At 56.0% G+C, this 25,301-nt stretch overlaps 7 protein-coding genes across 7 annotated transcripts; 3 read left to right on the top strand and 4 right to left on the bottom strand.

The window, feature by feature from the left end:
* Positions 1-551: 551 nt before the first annotated feature.
* Positions 552-1,462, top strand: INS49_000701 (uncharacterized protein; the record flags this gene model as incomplete). The annotated part of the gene is made up of 4 exons (XM_043161538.1): positions 552-670; positions 789-1,090; positions 1,231-1,292; positions 1,373-1,462. The coding sequence occupies 4 exons, from the start codon at positions 552-554 to the stop codon at positions 1,460-1,462; spliced, it is 573 nt and encodes a 190-aa protein (XP_043030044.1).
* Positions 1,463-1,676: 214 nt separating this feature from the next.
* On the bottom strand, positions 1,677-3,739 carry INS49_000700 (uncharacterized protein; the record flags this gene model as incomplete). The annotated part of the gene is made up of 2 exons (XM_043161537.1): positions 1,677-3,079; positions 3,136-3,739. 2 exons carry the CDS (start codon positions 3,737-3,739, stop codon positions 1,677-1,679), a joined length of 2,007 nt encoding a protein of 668 aa, XP_043030043.1.
* Positions 3,740-4,584: 845 nt separating this feature from the next.
* Positions 4,585-6,674, top strand: INS49_000699 (uncharacterized protein; the record flags this gene model as incomplete). The annotated part of the gene is made up of 2 exons (XM_043161536.1): positions 4,585-4,990; positions 5,062-6,674. 2 exons carry the CDS (start codon positions 4,585-4,587, stop codon positions 6,672-6,674), a joined length of 2,019 nt encoding a protein of 672 aa, XP_043030042.1.
* A 426-nt stretch (positions 6,675-7,100) lies between these two features.
* Positions 7,101-7,840, bottom strand: INS49_000698 (uncharacterized protein; the record flags this gene model as incomplete). The annotated part of the gene is made up of 2 exons (XM_043161535.1): positions 7,101-7,688; positions 7,736-7,840. The coding sequence occupies 2 exons, from the start codon at positions 7,838-7,840 to the stop codon at positions 7,101-7,103; spliced, it is 693 nt and encodes a 230-aa protein (XP_043030041.1).
* Positions 7,841-8,150: 310 nt separating this feature from the next.
* INS49_000697 (uncharacterized protein) lies at positions 8,151-10,963 on the top strand (the record flags this gene model as incomplete). The annotated part of the gene is made up of 2 exons (XM_043161534.1): positions 8,151-8,394; positions 8,454-10,963. The coding sequence occupies 2 exons, from the start codon at positions 8,151-8,153 to the stop codon at positions 10,961-10,963; spliced, it is 2,754 nt and encodes a 917-aa protein (XP_043030040.1).
* Positions 10,964-12,865: 1,902 nt separating this feature from the next.
* On the bottom strand, positions 12,866-15,553 carry INS49_000696 (uncharacterized protein; the record flags this gene model as incomplete). Its single annotated transcript, XM_043161533.1, has 4 exons — positions 12,866-12,889; positions 12,967-13,954; positions 14,004-14,724; positions 15,538-15,553. The coding sequence occupies 4 exons, from the start codon at positions 15,551-15,553 to the stop codon at positions 12,866-12,868; spliced, it is 1,749 nt and encodes a 582-aa protein (XP_043030039.1).
* A 2,003-nt stretch (positions 15,554-17,556) lies between these two features.
* INS49_000695 (uncharacterized protein) lies at positions 17,557-24,788 on the bottom strand (the record flags this gene model as incomplete). Its single annotated transcript, XM_043161532.1, has 3 exons — positions 17,557-17,860; positions 19,148-19,408; positions 19,459-24,788. 3 exons carry the CDS (start codon positions 24,786-24,788, stop codon positions 17,557-17,559), a joined length of 5,895 nt encoding a protein of 1,964 aa, XP_043030038.1.
* Positions 24,789-25,301: the final 513 nt, after the last annotated feature.

Below are 25,301 nucleotides of genomic sequence, written 5' to 3'. Positions count from 1 at the left end.
CATCATCCCCTCCTCGCCCTCAGCCTCGCCGAGGTCAACAGCCAGCTCTGATATGGTCCATGCAATGAAGATAGAAACCCAGGCTGAAAGACGTCTAGATCCAGAGCATGGGGATGTTAAGATAATAAGTCAGAAGGGTAGATGCGACACATCACACGCATACCGACCGGCCTGCATGTGCCGACCCGAGCGACATCCGCTATCGGGAACGGCTATCAAGGCCCTCGAAAGGCTCCTCTTAGCCCACCAACCAGGACGTCACTAGCACGCGATAACCTCGACGCACAGCGCAATCAACCTGCCAGTTGAACAAATGACGACCCAAGTATAACGGTCGTTGGAAGAACAAGCCCATCCTGGCTCAAGTCCCGTCCTCAGAGGAACCCTTTTCCCCAGAATGCGGCTCTGCCGTCCGGACGTGCCCCATCCCCACTCATGTGAACCTTGATTATCCAGCCGACCATTTTTAAACGCCCCAGCTCTCTCTGGAGGACCCCTCATCTCATCGAATATCCACTCCCATCAGTTACGAGTTCCTTGGGACCCTCAACATGGCTGATATCCGCGACGAGGAAGACGGCACCTTCTGCGCAGTGAGCTGCTGCGCGCCCCTCAAGGAGCTCAGGCGGCCTGTCGACGTCGACGACCTGTTTGACTCGGGCTATTACTAGTAAGTTGCCACATCAACAGCTGCCCACTCATTCACACATTGTCCCACACAAGGACCCATACCTATATACCCATACTGTTTCATACACACACGACACCAAGTTAACCACCCCACACAGCGACTCCAGTCCAGGCGGCGGCTCGTCCTCGTCAGCCTCCTTCTTCGCGTGGCCCTTCCTGGGCCCCTTGCTCTTCGAGAACCAGACCTCGGACGCCCGCGACCACTGCGCCAACGAGCGCACCTTCCTCAGCTACCTGCGCCTGTCCGTCTACATGGCCGTCGTCGCCGTCGCCATCGTCCTGTCCTTCCACCTCAAGACCAGGCCCTCGCCCGCCGAACTGCGCATGGCGAAGCCCCTCGGGCTCGTTTTCTGGGGCCTGAGCGTCGCCTGCCTGCTCGTCGGGCTGGGGAATTATATACGTGAGTTCTGCCCCTCTTCCTAGACCACACATCACCTTCCCTTTTTTTTTATCCTTTTTTTTTTCTTGGTTGCATTCCCTGTTATCACGAGGCGGTGGGTTAGAGTGGACGGCGTTGACATGCTGATGTTTGCTTGGCAGAAACGGTGAATAAGTACAGCCGGAAAGCTGCGATAGTACAGAGTGGTATCAAAACACAGCTGGTGAGTCTCGCCCAGAGCTCTTCCCTTCCTCCAAAAAATGAAATCATCGACGTGGCCCTGACACCAGAAACTGCTGCCAGACCATGGGTATCGTGTCCCTAAGCATCATCGCCACCTGTGTAACGCTGCTGGTCGTGAACAAGATGAGCCAGGAATTAGGCAGCAGCTAGGTCTGGGTTCTCCAAATAGCCCTTTCGAAATCCAGTCAAGCAAAACCTTGAGAACCCCGAAGCCGACCCTGCTCATCATCCCACACTCGTGTACAGTGAAACACGCGGATCCCGAGAGGTATATACAACTTGCCAAATAAAACACATCCATTATGTCCTCGATTCCCCCTGAACTCCAAGGCCGGCGAATCCAGAAGCGCCTCGCTATAAATATCTACACCCCATCGTCGCCCATGCAGTACAAGTCCTTCGCAGACGGGTCTGGCTCCGCCGCCTGACCTGTCCTACAACCACCGACAGTGCGCCTGAACCCGGCTGCGTACTTGATCGACTCCTCGTTAAGGTCCTCGAGCGATATCCGGTTGTCGTCCCAGGAGAGGAGCGTCATCTCGTTGAACCGCGGCAGCCCCTCACCATTCGGGAGACCATCCAGTAAGGTACCGTGTCGAAGAATGACTTCATCCTCGTCACCGTGTTTCGTCCTCGACTTATCGTTCTCGTACTCCTCGGGTTTCTGGTACAACTCGCCATGAGTGGTCGCCAGGCTCGCTGCGAGATCTGCCCCCGGGTAGACAGTCATGTACCCGCGAGCGCGACAAAGACGGAGGGCATGCTCCAGCCACGATGGATAGTCCTTGCTGACTGACTTCTCGGCCAGGAGAGCTGGTGTGCTTTGGAAACCGTGTTGCGCTTCCAACAGCTGCGAGACGAATCCGTGCAGCTCAGCCCACCTCTCCCCCAGAAAGAGTGCCGCGTTGCTGTTTGGCGCCTGCCAGAGGAATGAAGTCGTATGGCTGGAACTCGCGGCACCGAGCTCGGGTCCGTCAGGTCTGCCAACCTGTCCCGTCGGCGGCACAAACGGTGCTCTACCATCGAGGATCTTGCTGGGAAGGTCAAGACTTAAGCTAAACACTCTCTTGTCCCACGCTTGATAGATTGCAGGGCCCGAGTACCGGTATTCTAAGAGGGCCAACTTCAGATAATGGAAGTAGTTGGGAGATAGCTCGACTTGGGGAGATAGAACCAGGACATGGGAGAGGCCTGTGTTCAAAGGCCAGAACCCCTCGAGAAACCGGACCGAGCTCTCCTCTTCCGTGTCACCGCGCCTTGTTATCCGATGTCTGAGAGTCAGCTGGTTTGCAATCGCGGGATTGGAGGCTCTGCGAGGTGGCCAGTGGAATGTCTGTAGGAACTGAGCGGTCGGCGGGTCGATCTCCTCCGGAAGTTCGATAGTCAGATGGGGCACGGCGCTCGCAGTGTAGTCGGCCGCTCGCAGAGACTTCAGCAGTCTGATAAGACTCCCCGATGCTCCTGCATGCGCATGGACTAAAATATCTACGCTGAACCGGTTCCAATGCGACAGCGATTGCGCGTCTAGTTTCGACATCCAAGAGAGGCGATCTACTGCGCGCCCGGGCAGCTCCACAATAGCTTGACCTATTTCCATCTTTTTCGCTTGTTTCTGCAATGACTTGAGTAGCAGCGGTTCTTCCGCCTCAGAAGAATCGACAATAATTGCTTGAGGGTGCATGTAGTTGTTGATGTGGTACAGTGCTCGTTCGACGGACTTTGCGAATCTCTCGTCAGAAGAAATGCTGGGGAATTCAGCGCGCGCATCTGCGGTCATGTCAAAAACCCAGCCCAGTTCCTGGTGATAGACAGAGTGCTCCTACCGTGAAATATGATCTCACAGCTCTTGCCGATACCGTTGACAGCCCGCAGCTCCTCAATTTTTATGTCGTTTCTGCTCAGCAACGCGAAATGGACATAAGCTCTCAACTCCCTGCCCATCTTGCAAGCCAGGGGTAGTAGTGAGCCGGCGCTTCTCAGGCTTGACGCGGCAAACAAGACATTCTTGTTAAGCGTCGAGCTTCCATGAGTCCCACTTATTGCGTGCAGAGTCTCTGCGAGCTCCATAAACCTGACCGGTCCATCATAATCGCGGTCAGGAGGCCCGGCCTCGCTTTCGTCCTCGTCGACCGTGTCGATTGCGCTGGGGGCTTGAGGCTTCGGAGCAGCCTCAGATGGGGCTTTCGCGATCGGATAGTTGGGGCGGCCGGTACGTCGTGGGCCCACGTCGGTGGGGATGTTGTGGATGAAGAGGTAGGCGGCAGCGGCGATCAAGACCAGGAGGCCAAGGCGTTTGAACGTCTTCCGGGGAGCTACACGAGGCGCGGATTTCCACCCGATTGACGAGGTCCTCTTCTTGCCGCCCTTGACAAACAAGTCATCGTCTTTCTTGTGGACCCCAAGCTCCGGGTCGGCGGTGGCTGGCATTGCCCCAGCCGCTCGAGGAGCACGGGCGGGATGCGACTGGGTGTGCGCGGGCCCGGGAGTGTACGACAGTGTCTTGCCTTGGGGACGTAGGCTGGGACTTCACGTCATGTCTGGCGTGAGGCGTCTGCTTGCCCAGTCTCGGGGGACACGTCACTGTCTGGGTTGGGTAGAGAGCGGGCTGATGTGGACGCGGCCGAGTCGTTCGATCGGAGGATGGACGAGGCAGAAGGGGCACGACGGCACATCAACGAGAAGATACCACCACAAATGGGAATCGGAGAAGTCAGCCTTGGAGAACGCAAGTGCACGGCTTGATTTCTCCAGGCGTTCGAAGGTTATGGAGATCTGAATTGTAACCACGTTGCCATTTGGGGCGGACGGAGATGGGATGAATTGGGAGGGGGGCAGAGGGGGTGGGAAGGCAATGCATGGGTAGCTGACAGACTAATTCAATGGCATATTCCGCCCGAGATGATCGAGGGCCAGGCTAGCCGGACTCAAGACAGCCTGTCCCTGCACCCCTGTCGTGGGTGCCGACTAACCACCTGCCCCACGGGCCCTTAGACCTCTACCCTGCATGCTCACTGCAGATCAGTCCCGGTGTGGGGTCCCTCAGAAGAGCTTGCTTGCCTGACCCAGCCAGATGGTAAAATCTCCAATCGGATTCAGAACTGGATGTCGAGAAAATTTGGAGCTCGACAAAAGTTTATCGACGCCCATCAGTCCCATCTAATAAATCAATCAATCCTGCATGTTGGCTATTCGCCCAGCAGCTTAATTGGAATAAGCTGGTTCAAGTGACCACACTCCTTGCCTGACACAGAGGAAGCAACAGCCAGAAAAATATGGGCAAATCACGGAGAAACAGAGCTCATGCTCATCGCGCAGACCCCATATCTGCCGCCATAAAGCCAGTCAAGGCCCCAACCGATCCTGAGCTTGCTGCCCTCAGAGAGAAGCGAATTCTCCCCGTCATAAATGATCTCCGCAGCGTTGACCCCAGCGCTCGATCAGCAGCTGCTGGCGCTGTCGCCAACATTGTCCAGGATGCAAAGTGCCGCAAGCTCCTCCTGCGGGAGCAGATCGTTCCCATCGTCCTCACCGAGACCCTCACAGATGCAAGCCTGGACAGCAGGGCTGCTGGATGGGAGATATTGCGTGTGATCGCTTCAGAGGAAGAGAGCGATTTCTGCGTTCACCTGTTCCGTCTTGATGTGCTGTCTGCCATAGAGCATGCTGGCAAGAATGCAAGTATCCCACTTTACAAAAATTCCCTTCTTGCCCAAGCTGTTATCTGACAGGTTTCCAGGTGGTCCAAACAGTTACAGAGTCATCTTTCGCCAAGGCACCCAAGGCTCAGCAACAGGTCGTGTGGAATATCACGACAGCCCTTATTGCCTTGATCAACGCCCTGGCTACAGCTCGGGACGAGATTCTGGACGCCATAGCCTCTAATCCACAGATCCTACCATTCCTATGCTTCCTTGTCACTCATACTTCAACGCCATATGAGACCTCTACCGAAGCTCTCAGCTGTCTGATGTCGCTGTCCGAGGACAACCTCAAAGTATCGCAGCTCGTGCTCGCTGATCCATCGGGTTGTTTCAGGACCCTGACGAAGTTCAAAGAGGGTATCGACATCAAGTCAGTGTATTCCTGCGGTGTCCTGCACAACATCTTCTCATCACTCGAGTGGCACGACGCAAGCCCTGGTCAGGATGGTGCCACAGATGCACAACTAATACCGAGTTTGTCTCGTGTGCTGGAACGGACGAGGCAGGACCCTAAGACAAACCAAATTGGTGGAGTCTCTCCTGAGGCTGTGTCACTTGCACTGGAAATTCTGGCCTCTATCGCAACGGATCTGCAGGGGACTGTGGCTAAGGGCAACAAGGACAAGGAGGAGTGGAATGGGATCGAGGACGACGAGGCAATGGAAGAGGACGACGACGACAAAGTGAAGCAAGAAGGCGAAGATGAAAATGGAGACGCTGCAGATCCCATGGAGGCTGACGGAGTCGAGGGTGGAGAAGACGACGAGATGGATGACGACGCGATGGAAGCAGACCTGGACCTCGTCACGGGGGGAGACGACGATGCCGAGGACGACAGCGGGATCGATGACTTACCGACGCTCAAGGAGTTTATGACGAAAGCGGTACCACACATCATCCGCATGGCCAACCTGGCACCTGCGTCCGACGAAGCCGTGGCGATTCAGAGTGAGGCATTCTCCGCTCTCAACAACATATCGTGGACATTATCTTGTTTCGACTATTCGGAGACTGGCAATGCCGGCATTCTGAAGGCTTGGACGCCTGCAGCCAAGCGAGTCTGGTCCAACGTCATCGCTCCCGTACTCGCGACGGACACAGCAGATATCTCCTTAGCTTCCCTTGTCACCAGCATCGCATGGGCCGTCTCCCGCACTCTACAAGGGTCGACGCCTCTCGTAGGCGACGAGCACCGGAAATTCATCGCTCTCTACAAAGCCTCTAAGGGCTTGCCCGCGAAAGCGGAAGACCAGGCCAGCCAAGAAGAAGCCGACCCATTCCAAGCCCTCGGAGTCAAGTGCGTCGGCGTGCTGGGTCAGCTTGCCCAGGATCCTGCACCCATCAGCCTCAACCGCGAGGTGGGCATCTTCCTGGTCACCATCCTCAACGCGCTGCCGGACACGCCAGCCGCGGATGCGGTGGAGGCTCTGAACCAGGTCATGGATGTCTACGGCAATGAAACCCACGCGTGCGACAAGGAGGTGTTCTGGAACGACAACTTCCTGAAGCACCTCGAGGACATCCTTCCCAAGGCCAAGGCTGTGGCAAAGACGATTGACAAGAGGGGCGCAACAGCTGAGCTGAGATTCCGTGCAGATGAGGCCGTTCTAAACCTGGGCCGCTTCATCCAGTATAAAAAGAAAAACCCGCCGAAACCTTGAGAGGATAGAAGGTAGCATTCACGGTGGAGATGTGACACGTGGGGGCATGATTCAGGACGATCTTGCTGATCGCTCACCTGCGTTCTCAACGTGTGCTGGAGACTTGTGCGGGAGCCGACGAGGCGAACTGTCCCATATTGGTCAGCAAGACGCAAGCTGTGCCTCTCTAGGCACTGAGGACGGATCGTGCAAACCTCGTTTGAAACGATGTGATTCATGAGTAAATAGTAAAAGGATAGACAAGTCTTTGGCAGAGTTCCAGTAAATCTGGCTGTGTCGAAACCCGCAGGTCTGGAGGCTCCCAAAAGAAGAAAGTTGTAAAAGGGAACCGCATCTGTATCTGTGCCTCTCAAGATGGAAGTCAAGCCGTGGAGTCTGTCCCGTAAGCAATACACCATAACGCCACAAGACCTTGATGAAACCCTTTTACCCGATAGGCTTCATCTTCTTCTTCTTCTTGGATGGCTCGCCGCCGGCGCCCGTCTTGCCCTTCTGGAACTGCCTCCACGAGTCGATGCGCACCTCCCTGGTGGCCTCCCAGTCCTGCTCGTGCTGCCTCTTGCGCTTGCGCTCGTCCAGCTCCTCGTCCTCGCGGCGCTGCTGCCGGCCCTCCTCCTGCATCTGGCCCTTCATCTGGCGCCGCCGCCGCTGCTCGTTGTCGACGAGCACCCGCACCGTCTTCTCGGCCCACTTGCGGTGGAACGCCTCGTCCGGCTCCTTCACCTCGGGCGAGTCCACCGTCCACTTGTTCTCGCGGATCAGCAGCATGCGCGCGTCCGCGATCGCCTCGTCCAGCTGCGCCCGGTGCTTCTCGTCCATCAGCTCCGTCTGCGCCTTCTTCAGCCGGTCGAAGGCGTCCGGCGCCCGCGGGTTCTTGGTCTTGTCCGGGTGGATGAGCAGCGACTTCTTGCGGTACGTGATCTTGATGTCCGACTCCGGCACGCCTGGCTTGAGGTCCAGCACGGCGTAGGCGTCGAGCCGGAAGGCTTTGAGGATGCGATCGATCTCGGCATCCTATAGGGGTGGGAAGACGTGGGCGTTAGTCAGTCTGTCTGGGCGACGGGTAAGATCTCGGGGCCACTTGCCTTCTCCCACTCCTTGCCCTCGGCATCGAGGATGTCCAAGGCATCTCTGTCATCAACAGGCTGTTCATCTGTGGATGCCATTTTGGCTGCTGGCTTTTGAGCTTCTTACCGGGTTGAATTGGACAAATGGAAAGGTTGTCGCAAGGCAAGCTGAATTCGTCTCGAAAGCGGTTGTCGAGTGCCACAGCCAACAGGGGTCTGCTGCAGGAAAGCGCGATACCTAGCTACCTTAAAGTGGGTAAGCCCCCACCAGGGGACTAGGACTTCCAGGGTCTTTATCGATAAGCCCATCTCTCCCAAAATTTCGGAATCCTTGAGGCTTGGGAAGAGGAAGGAAGAGTTTCGTCGTAAGTAACAACCTTCAGGTACATTTTTGGCGCAATCTTTCAGCATGCCTCGCGCCGCGTCACCAACGCCTTCAGATGGCGAGGTCGACATCTTCGATTCGCTATACACCGACGAAGTAAACCAAAAAACCCAGGCGCCGGCAGACACCGACTTCGATTTCCTTGACGATGCGAACCAAGACGACGGCGACGAGGCCTTCATCGCCCTCAAGCAAGCAGCCTCATATCGGAAAGCCGCACACCAGACCAAGGGAACCGGCCAAAAAGGAGGCGGTTTCCAGTCCATGGGTATGCACAGCTTCCGCAGGAGATATTAGAGCACGTCGAGCTCTACTGACAAGAAGCAGGATTGAATGCAAAACTTCTCTCGGCTATCCTTCGCAAAGGTTTCAAACAGGCGACTCCAATTCAGCGAAAATCAATACCTCTTATACTTCAACGGAGAGATGTGGTGGGCATGGCAAGGACGGGATCCGGCAAGACCGCGGCTTTCGTCATACCCATGATTGAGAGACTGAAAGCGCACAGTGCTCAAGTCGGCGCCCGAGCCCTGATCATGTCGCCTTCTCGAGAACTTGCACTGCAGACACTCAAGGTGGTGAAAGAGTTTGGGAAAGGCACAGATTTGAAGTGTGTCTTGCTTGTGGGTGGTGACAGCTTGGAAGAGCAATTCGCTTCCATGACGACGAACCCGGATATCGTAATCGCGACGCCCGGTCGATTCCTGCATCTGAAGGTGGAGATGTCGCTGAACCTGTCCTCGATAAAGTACGTTGTCTTCGACGAAGCAGATCGGCTGTTCGAGATGGGTTTCGGGACACAGCTCGCAGAGATTCTACATGCCCTGCCACCGTCGAGGCAGACCCTGCTGTTCTCCGCAACACTCCCTGCATCGCTCGTGGAATTCGCCCGCGCTGGCCTACAAGATCCGAGCTTGGTGAGACTGGACGCGGAGACCAAGATTTCGCCGAAGCTGGAAAGCGCATTTTTCTCTGTGAAGGCTGCGGAGAAGGAGGCTGCCCTTCTTCACATTCTACACGACGTTATCAAGGTGCCGACAGGTGAGCCGGAAGGCCCTCCGCAAGACTCGGATCGAGATTCAAAGAAGAGGAAGCGAGGGCAGGATGAGTCCAACCCGGAGAAGCCGACGGAGCACTCAACGATCGTATTTGTGGCCACCAAGCATCACGTCGAGTATGTGGCCGCCCTTCTGCGCGAGCAGGGATTCGCAGTGTCATACGTGTATGGATCCTTGGACCAGACTGCGCGAAAAGTCCACGTCGACAATTTCCGCCGTGGAAGGACCAACATACTTGTGGTCACAGATGTGGCGGCGCGCGGTGTCGATATTCCGGTGCTGGCAAACGTAATCAACTACGACTTCCCTCCTCAGCCGAAGGTGTTTGTTCATCGAGTTGGAAGAACTGCTCGAGCGGACAAGGAGGGTTGGAGTTACAGCATTATGCAAGACTCTGATGCTCCCTATCTGATCGACTTGCAACTATTCCTGGGCAGGAAGCTTATACTGGGTCGAGAAGGCGGCAGCTCGCCATCGTACAAGACCGATATGGTGGTCGGTACTCTGCAGCGCTCAGAGATCGAGGCGCAAGTCGAGTGGCTCAATAAGCTCTTGAAACAAAACGAGGACGTCAAAGCACTGCGGAGTGTTGCCGCAAAAGCAGAGAAGCTCTACACGAGGACCAAAAACCCGGCATCAAGTCAGAGCGCAAAGAGAGCAAAAGAGGTTGTCGTATCAGATGGATGGAACCAACTGCACCCGTTGTTTGGAGAGTTTGATGATGAGGTTGAAAATGCGCGTAATGATATGCTGGCTAGGATCAGCAAATGGACCCCAAAGGAGACTATTTTTGAGATCAATATGGGCAAAAAGACCGCAACCAACCCCGGAGCGGAAGTCATGAGGAAAATCCGGGCCACAATCGTACCAAAGAATCGAGTGGAGAAGAAGGGCGAAGCGGAGGAAGCGACTGAAGATGTTGACATGGCCGACGCACCATCAGCACGGGCACGAGAGAGCGATGAGGACGAGGAGTCTGTGGCGAGCGAAGATGGCGACGATTCTCAATCCGAAGATGAGGAGGATGGCGCCTTCAACCACGACGTGGTTTACCCCACTGACAACAACAACAACAACAACGCACCTAACAACGACAAGAAGAAGTCCTACAAGGACTCGGAGTTCTTCATGTCGTACACGCCACGCACGATCAACGCAAACGAAGAAAAGGGATACAGCGTCAACAACGGCGGGGCGTCGTTCGTGCAGGCAGCGCGTGACGTGACGATGGACCTGACCAACGACGACGGGGCCAAGTCGTTCGGCGAGCCGGCGCGGGCCAAGATGCGCTGGGACAAGAAGCAGAGCAAGTACGTGTCGACGGCCAACGACGCGGACGGGTCCAAGGGCGCCAAGACGCGCATGATTCGCGGCGAATCGGGCGTCAAGATCGCCGCGTCGTTCCAGTCGGGCCGCTTCGACCGCTGGCGCCGCGAGCACCGCCTGGGCCGGCTGCCCGGCGTGGGCGAGATGGAGAAGAGCGGGCTGGCGCGGCTGGCGAACGACAGCGGGCCCGGCGGCGACGGGCCCGGCGGCGGGCAGCGCCACTTCAAGCACAAGCAGGAGAAGGCGCCGAAGGAGGCGGACAAGTACCGCGACGACTACCTCGAGCGCAAGAAGAGGGTCGCCGAGGCCAGGGAGAAGAGGATCGGCAAGTTCAAGGACGGCGCGGGCAGCAGGCGCGAGATCAAGAGCAGGGACGACATCAAGAAGTCGCGCAAGGTCGAGGCGCTCAAGAAGGCCAAGAACGCCCGGCCGTCGAAGGGTGGCAAGAGGTAATGGACGGTGGCTGCTACTGTTACTGTAGACGCGTGATCAGCGGGGACCAAGTCGTTCTTCATCATGTCAGTGTTCTCCATAAGAGACAAACGTGTATTAGTCCAGATTCCCTGGCCAACTTAGGCGGTCAACTACAATGTAATCAAGGCCGACAGGCAGTAATGCTGTCCGACGGAACTCAAAAACATAGTAGCACAAACACCGAAACCCCATCCTCGCATATGCCTGAAAGATGTTTTGCAATGTTGGAGATCAAGACAACTGACCTTGTCACCCAATAACTATGGAGTTACACCTAGGGACCTGAAAGCTGTGGTTTTCGGTCTCCTGCCGGTAATCCGCTGGCAAGTACATATTGAGGAAATTCTAGAGTTATCAACCAAGTAGTGGGCCGGCGGGTCCAAAAAGGCATCAACAAAAAAACGTGCAACACCGGGTATTCGCTGATCGTCACCGACTCAACTACTAATCCGGCCCTCACATATCTAAAGAATATCCTTAGATGTCACTGGCTTACCTATGGGAGAGCGGACGGGATCCCGTGTATTCCAATGGGTATGATCGTACGTGACATATTAGGCACAGCTACCGTTTACAACTAAGTGGCGTGTTTGGATTGGAGAGGCCTCGGGGCTCTCGCATCTGATATCAGCCCACAGGCCTCTGAATCATGGTAATCTCTCGTGATGACAGCTCAAGGCGGCAAATGCCAAAGGCTGTTGAGGTAGGCGGAAGGTTGGGAAAGGTTTTGGGAAAGGTTTTGGGAAAGGAAAACCCATCCCGTCGTTCAACAAGATGGCCCCTTTCTCCCCCCCCCCCTCCCAAACTTTCTTTCTCTTTTTTTTTTCCCTGGAGAAAATGGCTTGACCAGAAAATCTCGAGGGCGGCTTTCAGTTGCGAAACAATGTTCACACAACAATCCGCGTCTTCCACATCGAAACTAGTGTATATTCTCTTGGTCAGGCATCTGGGGTCACAATATGGATCACCTTGACATATCTACGGAGGCAATATAATGGGCTAGTAACGATGAAATGACAGATTATGTCAGAATATTCTACTGGTAAATAACCTCTTGTCTCTTGCAGACAATCTAAGCAAGACACTGTAGGTAGAGTCCTCTCAGCCCCTTCTTATACTTCTAGGTTTTGGCACACATTCGGTATCCGCGCGAGGTGTGGTCCAGACCTTCCTACGCTACATTTCTCTATCACTTCATAGGGTTATCACAGAGGTCATGGTTGCACAGTCACACTTGGCAATCTTGAAGTAGTGTTTCGTCAGGAATCTGTCTTTTATTCTCTCTTCCATCGACAGACACTCGATGTCCCTCCGTCTCTCCTCCCTCAGGGCACAAAAGCCCTCGATCCTTATCCTATCTCCGTTTCCTGGACTGAAAGTCCTCGCTCTGATCAACACCACAAAAATCAAGGCCATCGGGCTCAAACTCTCACCCCTCTAGAAGAATTGAATCAAAAAAGTGTGTTAGAAGAACAAGATATAAAAGAAACCGCTGAATGAACAGTGAGAAGTAGAATGTCATAGGTAAAGGGCTCTCGGACCCCAATACCACGGGGGAAAATCGAACGGAACGTATTGTCGTTAAGATAGAAAGGATCATTGCTGCCTCCAACGCCCGATATGTGGTAGTTCATTGCGATTGCTCAACTGTCGCTCTCCGCCCTAGGGGTATAGACTCCGCTACCGAAACGTGCCGCAAGCTCTGGAAGTTTGTGGTTTTCGAGGTCGTTAAAAGTGCAAAGCTGGGTGCTGAGTGCATTATTGTATACATTTTATATCGACACATGTACAGGTATTTTTATTTTGACCTTTTTTGACTTTTTTTCTATTGGATCGTTTGCACTTGCTGGTCAGACAGGCAACTTGTTCGCGAGAGAACGTCTACGCGGCATCGTGCGGGGTAGTCTAACGAAAATCAGTATGGAGGTCTTTCGTAGAGAGATAGCCTGAGACTTACACCACGAGCAGACTGCGATGATTACGTAAAGGCACATCAGGAGCATGCCTTCCAGCCAGTGGCTCTTGCCGTCGCCGATCAGGTAGTTGACCAAGAGTACCGACACGAACAGCACTGCGACCTGGAAGACGTCGAAGCTCAACCCCATTTCCTCGATTCCCATGCCCCATCCGATAATAACGAGGAGCGGGATCAGGAAGAGCGCAACCTGCATGCTCGAGCCGACAGCAACTCCGATGGCGAGGTCCATCTTGTCCTTGATAGCGACCGTGACAGCAGTGGCGTGCTCGGCTGCGTTTCCGACAATGGGAAGCAGGATCAGACCTAGGAACTCCTCGCTGATGCCACCCTGGGTCGTCACGTAGTTAATGCTGTCGACCAAGAACTCGGCACAGAAGGCAATGAGGACCGTGGACCCAATCAGAGTGCCCATGGCGACGCCGAAAGAGAGCTGGGGCTCCTCCTCGTCACCTTCCTCCTCGTCGATACTTGGGTCCGCGTTGAGCATCTGCTGGAGTTTCTTGTTGTTGCTGCCACTCTCCTCGTTGTGGCCGGGCATCCCAACGAGTCCTGCCGGACCAATCAGTCCCTTCTTGATAGCCGCAGGGCCCAGGTCGTTCTTCTTAGGCCGCATGGGCACCTTCTGGCTCTCCTCAGAGAAGACTGAATGGTGGGTCTTGAGCTGGAAGTACAAGTAACCCGCGTAAACAAACAGCAGAATGACTGCTGTGCCTCGGGAAAGCGCGGCTGTCGATGCGGTCGGGAGGTCGGTTTCCTTGTCGAAGACTGTAGGGATGATGATACCCGCGATGGCGAGAGCCAGGAGACTGGCGGCGGTCTGGGCGACTGTCATGTTGAAGAACTGCTCTTGCCTGCGGAGACCACCGAAGAAGAAGCACATGCCCATGACGAGCAGCAAATTGGACAAGATACTGCCGATGAGTGAGGTCTGCACAATGACGACCTCATCCTTGACCAGCGCCATGATGGCCACAATAAGCTCGACAGCGTTTCTGCCCAGGTCAGTATTCATACGTGGCAGCGGCGATCTGGAAGACATACCCGAAAGAAGCGTTCAGGAGGCCACCCAGGGTCTCACCAGTACGCAGAGCAATCTCCTCGGTAGCAAAGCCCAGGAGGGCGGCAAGGGGGATGATGGCGATGAAGTTAACGACGAAGATTGCGATCGGGTTCATATTGGGAAGGGCACCCAGGACGATGCCCACTGGCGCGGCTATCAGCAGAACGTTGATCCATGAGCTCAACAAGGTGCGCTGGATCTGGTTCCCCACGGTGAAGGGCTCCTTGGGCTGGACGTTCTTGAACATGCGGTGCTCCTTCTTCTTCTTCGGCTCGTCGGCGGGCTCGTCGTCGGGTGAGTCGACGGGCTCCTTCTCGAGTCTCGCCCGGTTGCGCATTTGGGCTCCGGTGTCGACGGCGGTGAAATCAGAGCCCGGGGCCTGGGAGTTGACGACAGTATCGCCAGAGCTGTCGGGCCTTTCCCGTTCTCGACCCGGGCCGGCAAGATCTGCCCCGCCATCCTTGCTTGTCCTCCCATCTGCACCGTGGCCGAAGGCCCCGTATGCCCCTGTCGGCGCGGTCTGCGAGTGTTCTATGGGCGAGCCTGCCTCGACGTCATCATCCTCAGGATTGATACGTCGCTGGGCCTCGCCGTCCCACGTTTGGCGGCGATCCTTGTTGTTCCAGATGTGACCGAAAGGGTTGAAACCAGCGTCACTGCGGCTCACTGCATGCGCCTGTCGTTTGATTTGGAAGGCATTGACTGGACGTTCCATGTTAGCGCCGAGTCAGTGTCGTATACCCCGCCGGTGGGCCTCGTGGACGGCGGTGTGCTGCAAGAGTACAAGGAGCGGGTGTCACGCTGTGTTACAACAGGTGCAGAGGACGGCAGCAGAAATGACAGTGGTGGTGATGGTGGTGGGTGGTTTCTAGGGACAGGCGGAGGACTGATTCAATTGGGCATGGTATTATTGAAAAGGCAATCAATCGGCTCGGAAAGGTAAGCGAAAGAGGGACACGAAGGAAGATGACGCCGATCGACGATGGATGGGCTTGCACAGATGTGTACGAATAAGGCAATGTGGTGTAAGGTGAAAAGCGGCCAATGGGGTCTGTCTGGTCGGTAAAGGAAGGGGGCAGGACAGGAATGCAACCCCGAAAAGGCAGAATTGCGAAGCGGAAAGCGAGGTGATTCCAAGCGCGGTGCAGTGCAGTGCAGAGATTTGAAAAATAGCGCGGCGTGAGAGAGTTTGGCGCAACGCAATGCAAGGCCAGTGGACGAGCGAACAGATGAAGCAGGGGTGGGTGGTCAGATTTGTTATGTTCCTTGCGGTTGTTGCTTGGTGGGGACAGAAGGAGAGGGAGGCGATGGCCCAACCGTGCAGGTGGTGCCGTGCACAGGACAGGCCGTGAACTTGGGGACTCTGGCGGGCCACTTTTCCGCTTGGCACTTTGTGACCGTTCCGTCTCCCTGTTTGAAAGGCACGGCGACTTGCTGTGGTGTGCTTGTGGTGTGCTGTGCTCTATGGGGTGTGATGTCTCAAGATGCCGGGAAAAGAAGCAAGGTTGCACTTACACTTGAAGTCACTCATGACGGCGACGATGACGACGGGCTGTCGTGAAGGCGGCCTTGATGGTGTTGGGTTGTGCCGCAGGTGTCGTCGTACTGGAGGGTGCCGTGCGCTACGGAAGTTGCCCCTTTCGAGCAATCCAGCCGCGTATGTTCGGATGCCGTAATTTGAATCTCGGAGCAGCGAACTGGAATTTCGCTTCGGTCGCCTGGATTGTTCGCTTGAGGTGCCCCGTCACAACCAGTAAAGGAACAAGTGGCCCTCGATGCGGGTGACGGTGAGAATCAAGCACCAGGGCGAGGTCAAAGGGCAAGGCGTTCTCTTGGCGGCTTGTTGGACCTGGAGATGCTGCTGCTGTCGCTGCGGGCGATGCGTTGGGGGCTGAGTGGTGGGGAAATCGACCGTCAAACCGGTATCAATCGTGTCCGTCGGGTGCTCTGGCCGTGATGGAAGACGTTGTCTATGTTATTATTGCCTGCTTGGTCGACTGGTCGTGGTCAATATTCGCCCGTGTGAGGATTATTTTAGAGTTCAGGCTGTTGCCGCGGAAGCTTGCTGCTCGGGCTGGACGTGGCTGTTTCGGGTGGCCGTCGTCTGGTATTCAACGGTATTTGATGAAGAGCGTCGTATTGCCCGATCGATACGGAGAATGACTGTATCCTGTAGGCCCGGAGGAGTCACGGCGCAAACACCACGAGTTGGCTGACTGGCTGGCAGTAGTGAGATAGTCAACTCGATCGGTCAGTCCTGGTGGTGGATGACAGGTGGGAAGCCAAGACAGAGATGTGGAGAGAAAGGATGGGAAAAAGGGAAACAGAAGGGCAGAGGCGATCACCGAGAGGCTGGCTGGCGTTTCTTTTGACGGTTCCTGAGCGGTCGACCCTGCGTATCCCTCCAAGTTTGGCCCTGCGTATTGGCGTGCACTGCGTACCTCGACTGCCACCTCAATCAAAGCCGGGGTGGGTTCGAGAATGGGCCTCCCGCCAGGGGAGGCTGGAGTGACTTGTCCGGCCCATACATTTGACGTGGCGTCACAGGTATCGACCGAGACTTAGTGCCTGAGAGTTAAGATTGGCGGCGACTCAGAGTTGCAGGGAACTCACCTGTGGGTTTTGGGGATCGCCTGGGGCGGCGCCAAAGGGCACGAGTGGCCAGAACGGAGCCCCTTGGACGATTCTGACGGTGTGCGTAACGCCCGACGAATGCAAACGGATGAGCCCCCCCCTCCGGTCGAGTAGACTAGCGAAGGCGCATATCAGAACTTGGCCACATCACAGTATCATCAACATCAACGCCCACCACTGCACTGCCCATCGCCGACAGATAGGGTTCAGAGTATGCCTTGCCTCCCGGCCTTAGACCCAGGCACCGTGGAGGGGCGATGGCCCTACGGAATGATGACCGCCCCCTTCCATTTGCAGCATTCCCTCTCCTTCGGCGTACCGTGTTCCAAATTAAGTGATGCTGTGCCGCGGCCTGTTGGCGAGCCATGATGGCCTCTCGTCTGGCTGCACGGCTCTAATTCTGTCCACGGGGGCCTAGGTCGGTCTTGGGGTCTACCTATACAGCTGCACAAGAGTGGAAATAATAGCTCCAGGTCATCTCGAGCTGCACCTGCACTGCAACACTAGGTCAGCATAGAGCCGTCCCGTCCTTGCTGTTGATCCTGATCTGCTGCTTTCCTCCCTCTGTCACCCCTGGACGGAGAATTACCGTGCATGCCGCACGTAATTTTGCATCTGGCCTTGCAAGTCCACCGTTTTTGTCTGCACCGATTCCAAGGAATAAATAGTCTAGTCCGCCTGTAGACTCGAGAACATGCCGATTCTCGACGTCCTGTCAGCAACAACACCGTGACGCTAGAGCGCGAGGATGACGTTGCTGGGCAGTCCGGACACCAATGACTGGCCGTCGCGGCAGCCACAAAAGCGACTCTGCTAACCCAGGATTTTAAGTCAGTCGACCACCTCGGACCCGTTTCCTTGTTTTCGACGCTGGCACCATTGACGCCCTGTCGCGCTCCATCAGCCATGGCCATCGAGGACGGTGAGTGAAGATCCGCAGACGATGGGGCGATTGATGAGGGCGACATCCACTGTCGTCGTTGCTGCGCCGCCGCAGTCAGAGTCAAGCTTTTCGACCCCATGTGATGGGCGAGCCGGATTGTCTTGGGAGGTCTTGGGGTCTTGGGCCCGAAGCTTGATCAGTTGCTTGGCCTGCTTGGCCTGCTTGGCCTGCTTGGCCGTCTTGGACGGCTCTTGGGGGCTCTTGGGAGCTCTTGGAAATCTTGGCCTCTGTCCTGCCAAGCTGGCCAAGCAGATCTGGGAGCTGGTCACGACTCGGGTCTTCTCAGCAGAGCCCCGCAGTCGGTCCCGATGTGCAACAGTAGATTTGTCGCCCAGTAATAAGTAGCACAGCACAACAGCACAAAAATGTCATCACCGTCGCGCAGCACAAGGTGTCCAGCACTATGCATTATCGGAGTACAAACAAGACTGTCCCCGACGGCTGCTGCTAAGCTGCTGACCGCCGCACACATCATCCCATCTCGGCCCATCATCAGGACCTCGCGGCCCCGCGACACCCCTGCATCTGTCTGCATCTTCAGCCACCCGCCGCCTGTCAGGCCCGCAGGCCGCAGCGTCAGCACGCCACCCACACACACGCAGCTCCAACATGCTGACCGAGAGCTCAAGTAGAGTTTCAAAACACTTGTAGATGGCATACATGCACGCGTGCTTATCCGATCTGCCCAACGTGCCACAAAGTTACGGCGCCACAAGGCATCAGGTAGACTCCCCGGGAGGCCTCATCACCTGCGACCTCATTGAAACATCCCCCACCACCCACCACCGATCCGTCCACTCATCCTGCTCATCCCACTCTCGCATGTGGGCGCCACGTTCGGTTGGCTGGAAACACTTGTTTCCATCCGGATCGCACCAGACATGCCCACGCTTGCCAGCACACATCTCCAGGTCGTGTCATCCTACACCACCACGTCCTCTCAATGAACAGGACCGCCCTCGTTCCAACCGAGCCGAGACAACCCACCACCGTGAAGTCTCGCCGCCAACACACGTCGTAGAATGTGGCTCAGCACAACACAGAACCAGTTTCAACGGCCAGGTTGCTGATTCACACAAATCTTATGTGTATAGCACGGAATATAGTAATAGTAATATAGTAATAAGACAACCACATTATTCAGTACCAGCCCAGCGAGACTTCCGCGCAGGCCGCCAAGCGTTAATGCAGAGCCACACCTGTCACCGTCACCGACACGCGGATCAGATCAACCCACGCATTTTCCCGGACGGCCCTCTTTACCGACACCTGATGAAGCTGCACAGGTTTCACCGCGCTCTCGCACAGGTTCCCTCCTCCCACTGCTCGGCGGAAATGCGTCGGAAACAGTCAACGGGGTCAGTAATTCACGATCGTGGGTGGTGGTTCAGGGAAAAGGAACCATAATGGGAGGCCGCCATTCTGGGACGACCATGGTAGATATAGATATTGCAGTTCATAAACATAATCATATTATCCTTCACCTGTCACACACACAAAACACCATAAACACGGCTTGTCCCGAAAGCCGCCGTTCTTCAGCCATACTGCACACTGCCCCTTCTGAGCAGCTGGCTGGCAGCCCCCATGATGCTGCTCCCTGGGCTGCTCGTCCTCGGCCCGGCGACAGAGCTGGGGCTCCCTGGCCCCGCGGCTCCTCCTGCCCCTGCTCCCCTGGCCCCGTCGCCAGACTGCTGCGCGGCCAGGACCGCGGGCGGCAGGCCTAGCGTGGGGATGTTGCTGTCGGCAACGACAGGGCCCATCCCGGGCGTGACCGACGACGCGTTGGTGGTCGGCCGCAGCCGGCTGCTGCCGGGCACCGCGGCTTGCAGGTTGTGGTGTTGCTGCTGCTCCAGCACCTCGCGGTGAACGCCTCCAGCCCGGCCGCGTCGCCGCAGAACCGCTCGATCTCGGCCTTGAGCCCGGACGGCTCCGTGCCTATCGACGCCGTCACATTCGCCGTTGGCGCGCCTCGTGGCGCTGACGCCGGCGGCACCGCAAACGGGTGGTCCACGTTGGACGCCGTGCTCGTCGCCCGGATCACGGGGCTGCTGTACGCCCCCACCGGCCGGATCATTGGCGACGACGTCGGCGTCGCCCCCGCCAACCCCATCGGCGTGAACGCCCCGCCCAGCGGACCGCGCACCGACCCGGTCCCAGCGGCCCCGCGGTCGATGGCCGCCTGCTGCTCGCTGCGCAGCTCCCGTTCGCGCGCCGCCATGGCCGCCCGGTTGGTGTACATCCTGTTGGCGACGAGCAGGAAGTCGCCTTCCTCCGTGATCTGTGCGATGACCGTGCCCGAGCGGTGGATGTACTGCGTGTACCTGAAGTCGGGCTTGCCCCACGAGAAGGTCACCTCGACGTTGCTCGGGAAGTTTGACGCTGCCTCCATGTCAAGCACAAAGTCGAGCTTCCTCAGGATCGCCTTCTGGTAGAAGTGATCTTCCATCTTTGCCTGCGGTGTGAAGGATGTCGGGTCGTAATAGGTAATAGGTTGCTGGTTCGGAGTTGGCACCGCCAGCTTCACGATATATGGCCTGCGGAAAGGGTTGATGTCACTGATGGTGCAAGCTTCCGCGATGGGGACTTCGACCAGCCGCAGACCGAATCTCGCCATGTCGCGGGTCCACTGCTCCACGGCATCCTCGATCAACTTGGCTGTCGTATTCATCCACTCGATCCGGATGTGGTAGCAATTATCCGGGTTGTGTAAACGGTCATAATGTAAGTCGATCCTTTCGGGGCGATACGACCTTTTCCGCGGGTCCACGTCGTACTTCATAACTTTGCTCAACGCAACCCTTGGCCGCCTCCTGCTGCCTTCAGCAGCCGGTATGGTAGGAGTAGTCCCGCTCGACGTTGATGAATCCTCCTCGTGGATTGAACTCGGCCTCTGAAAAGCCAACGGCCGGGGCGAGTCACGAGGGAGATTCTCAGCTATCGGTGTTGACGGAACAGACGCAAGGTTTCGCCTCGCGCTGTTGAACCAGCTTGGTGGGTGGGGCTTGGCATATTCATTGCTGATCTGATAGAAATATTGCCCGTCCCTGAATGTGTGGCGTTTTTCAACGTGGACGAACAAGCCGGGCTCCTTTGACCCATCTTTCTCATCCTCTTTGCTCTTGTCCACCATGAGACTGTCGCCCAAAGCCTCGGCCTCCTCCCGACTCTCGAGGTCCTCAAAGTTGTCAAGCAGCCAGTTGGTCATGTCGGATCCGATGAAGCAGTTGTAATGTAGACGGAAATGCCATCGCCGATTCTGAAGCCTGACGCCGCCCTCTTCCACAGGCTTCTGCATTGCTTCTGCCAAAGCTGCAATCGTAAAGTTCGACTTCTTGAACTGCTCATTGTTTGTAACAAGATGCCCCTTCCTATTGCCAGGTTCCAAGCTTTCAAGCAGTGGCAAGGTTTCCAGCTCTGCGGCAATCACAACAGAGGGATCTTCGGTCTTGTAGACGATATCAAGCGGATTTGGGTCCTTTCGATTCCGTGGGCCCTGCGGTTGGAACCGACGCTCGCCCGGCGGCACATACCTGTGCCTCAACCACTGTTGTGCCAGGTATCTGATGCCTTCAAGGCGGACCTCTTCTTCATTGTCCGCATACTGAGGGTTCGACATATCTTTTGAAGAGGTCACGGGAATTAGCACGTATCGGGCTCGCCAGAACCTCAGGCTCTCAGACATCTCGTCATAGTGCCCAGCTATGAAAGAGTCGATGTAATTCCAGTTCCTCTCCATTTTCGGCGTGATTATGTCGATCTCGGCTGTTTGGTAGTCTTGATCCAACAAGGTACGGATCGCCGGCCTGTACATCGCTGCTAAGCCATCAGAATGTTTGGTGGGCTCAGTTGGCTTGCGGACGTAAATGGTAACTTCCACTTCAGTCTCATTGACACAAGAAAGTTCATGGATTGTGTTCCCGACTGTCATGAAGACGCTGGTTCCGTCCTCTATCTCACGGTCTCTCGAAAACACGTCCCCGATTTTGACGTGCTTTTGACCGAACGCTTTCGCAACAGCTGGCCCAATGACAACCTGGAATCCTTGCGAAAATCGCAGACTAATGAGTTCCCGCAAGAATTCTTCTCGGCTCCTTGGTTCCTCGGCGAGTTCATCATCATCGAAATCCTGAGCGATGTTGTATGGTTGCCGCTGGTATTCACGGTCAAATTGCTCCTTCGTCGGGAAGTACTCCGTCGTCAGAGGCACTGCTGCTGGAGAGCATAGTGACTTCCACTTCATAACTCTCATTTCTGAAGGACGAACAAAGACGTGTTGCCATCGGCTGTACAGCCGGGCCATGTCAACCTTGTCCGTGTCCGGATTTGATGGGTTGATCATTGTCAACCAAGGCGACATGGCAGTCTTTGGCGAGAGCATGGCAGGCAGTTCCGGTACGTCTCCCGCGAGGAGCTTATTGATTTGGGCAGCATCCTCGACATCCTCGGTCCTCTCTTTCTTCCTGAGTAAATTGGAAAGCTTGAGCTCAGGATTGTCGTCGCGAAGGAAATTCGAGGGTCTGAGGGTGGAAATGAGCGACTCGTTCACAAATGTTCGTGGCACTACATCTGTCGACGGTTGTGCACTTTTAATCAACATCGGACGGCTCGGTGTCTGCGCGCGAAGATCCTTGGTGGACTCGAAGGCAACGCTTCGGGGAATCTCTTTCGGCCCAGGCCCAGAACTACCACTCGACATGCTCTGTGGGGTAGTAGGACGGCGCGGCTTCATCGAGATCTTTGAGGCCGACAACGCCGGCGACGTCACTGTGACAGGGCCCATGGTTGGGACGGCATTTTCAACATGGACTTCTGCCGTAGCAGCTTTTGGGGCAGCGATGCCGAAGCCTCTGTGACCAAGACTAATCTGCCTGAGGAATTTCGGCGCCTTGAAGGAGGACACCTGTGTGCTCGCAACCGTGCCGTTGGAGCTCTTCCTCGAGTGTGTTCGATGGTCCGATCCGTCGCGCACTGGGCGATTAGACGGGCCGGCAATTGTGGGCACTGCGGGAGTGCTGATTGACCCCATCCGCTCACCTGCGGACGTACCAAGAAGACTTGTGTCCTCAGGATGGTGCTTCCTCGCTCCGTCTTCCAATTCCCTGGCGAACCTCGGCGTCCGACGTTGTCGCCTCTTTGCCACAACTCTTGCTCTCGCGTCGTCAAACTCATGCAGCTGCTTCCAAAGTGACTTTTCGCCTGGTTTGGCATGCCTGTCAGGCGCAAATTTCTGAAAGCCATAGACGTAGTCATGCAGCGGGTCGTGGACCTTCTCAGCGGGTATCACAGCAAGTTCTCGCAGGTCACGAAGGCGAGTCTGCTGCACAGCATTACCTTGCAAAATGCTCTGTGGAAAGAAAGGATCGCTGTGCAGGGGCAGTGTCTCGATTTCGTTCGTCTCCAGCACGCTCCTCATTTGCAAATCATACATGCGACATCGAATGGGAAACTGGTCTTGTGAGTGCTTCGATTGGTCGGCCACAGACAGAGCAATGCCTTCAAAGGACAAGGCGTCGTCAGAGTTGCCAGTCCAGTAGGACACGTGCAGCCACTGGGGGAGGACAAAACACCAATCCTCCCCTTGGCGCATGGCCATTGACTCGAATCGATGGGAGAGATCGCTGGCCCTGTTCGGGGAGAGAGAGCCCGTCAGACTCTGGTAGCTGCTACCCAGTGGCGTTGAAGGCTTTGGTGTGCTGCCGTGACTGAAGCTCAGCTTTGATTTGGCTGTGTGTCCATCTGATCTGGCGGGGTTGCGGTAGCGAAACAGTGGTACAGAATGGAGAGGTATTTTTGGTACACAAATAAGATCGATTCCAATCCCGTTGCCGACAAGGGCCTCGGTTGTACGTCTCAAGGTCTCGTACTCGACCTCGAATACACCTGGGCCGGGAGATATCACAACGACGGAGATTCCGGTCCTCCTTAGGTCTCTGTCGATGTAGTCATGTGCAAATAAAGAGGATGCAAGGTTAATGGCTTCGAGCACATTCCCATACAAAGCTCTTGACGCTTCAGCCTTGATACGGGTCGCAGGAGCCTTCGCGCCCGGTTCTTCAGCGAGACTGGGGGCCGAGCTGAGGGCGTCCAGGTGGTGTATGCTAATGTCCCGCCGGAAGTGGTTGAACTCCTTCTTGAGCTGGTAGAGTATTTTGGTCCATTCGCCGCTGGCCATCTCGCTTACTACGACCCGGTAAAAGTCCTTGTAGGGCCGCTTGTCACCGCAATCCTGAACACCTGTGTAGTAGTCATTCTGGAAGGTGGCATTGCCAAGCTCGGCCGTGATACCGGTATCATATTCAACACGTGCAAACAATACGATAGTGACGAGGTGCTTGACGTTGAGATCCGCCCATTTCTTGAGCAGGGCGGGCAAGAACCCGTTGACGACCTTGTTAAACATGATCTCCCCAGAGTCGTCAGGGTCGAAGTCCCACATCTCCTTGGCCATCTGGATGAAGAGCACGTAACGGCCGGATTCACTTCGGAAGATCGGTTTCGTGTTCTTCCCGAAGAAGGCTGAGTGGACCTTCCGTCCATCAACAAATACGGCCGAGATCTGGGCCTTGACGGTTCCCATAAAGAGCATCATCTGGCCCTTGTAGACGGTGCGGCCAGCAAGCTCTCCAACGGTGATTCTCCACATGTCGGCGCGCGATAGGTACTGGTCCTTGAAGGTCAACTCGACATGAGACGCCTCGGTTGCCGGATTGTTCTCGTCGACCGGAGCCAGGATGACCTGCGAACCCTTTTTTATGCCAAAGACATCTGCGATCTGCTTTGCGACGTACAGCTCGACGTGAGGGTACCTAGCCTTCAGTTCTCTTGGCATATCCTTGACCACGAAGATGTATCGCTTGGTCGGCTGGCCGGGTTCGCACGCGGCGTTCTTGCCTGCGTCCTGAGTGGCCAATCTCTTGGCCGCAGTCGACAGCTGCTTGGAGAACTCGGGCTTCAGTATGTCGATAGACACCAGAGTGCCAGGTCTTATGTGGCTGCCGAACAGGTCGAGGTTGACGAGGATCTCATCGCGGGCGAAGGACTCGTTGATGGTGACGGTGCACTTGCGCTCAAGACTGCCATCCTGACGGTCCCGGTGGTCCCTGTCTCTATCTCTTTCCCTGTGGTCTCCGCGCAGTGTCGAGTTGCTCGAGACGGTATCGGGGGATCGAGGCGCCTCGGTCGACATCTTGTCTAGGCTCGTCCGAGAGAGCTGGCGGAGATGCGACGACCAGTGCGGCCGTCGCGGCGCCGAGGACGACGGCATTCCTCCAACATTGCGGGGCATGGGTGGATCGTGGTTGGGAGGTGACACGGCCAAATCATCATCTTGGACGACGCGTCTTCATCGCAGAGTTCGCTGTTCCTGAGAATCGCGCCGAGTCGGTGGCATTGTCCTCTCCTGTTATCAATGATACGTCCCAGGGTAGCTTGACGATGGATGGCTCTCGCGACTTCCCAGGATCAGGGCTTGGCGCCCATCGTCGGCAGATTCGCCAGCTACTTGACCGCCTGGACCGATTGAGTTTAGCCGTGGAGAGCGCCATGTTAACCTCGACAGGAGCAACGACTTGCTGTTCGACACATTCTTCCCTGCAAAAACCTGGAATTATATCAATGTCACTTGTCTTTGTTGGACTGTTGTCAGCTACGGAAGGTTCTATTTAGATTCATCATAAAGGGTACTGTTTTATGTATATTT

This window comes from Diaporthe citri (genome assembly GCF_014595645.1).
Source record: "Diaporthe citri strain NFHF-8-4 chromosome Unknown scaffold_1, whole genome shotgun sequence".
Classification (NCBI taxonomy): Eukaryota; Fungi; Ascomycota; class Sordariomycetes; order Diaporthales; family Diaporthaceae; genus Diaporthe; species Diaporthe citri.
Note: the sequence above shows the minus strand (reverse complement) of the source record. Positions and strands in the feature narration are given on the sequence as shown.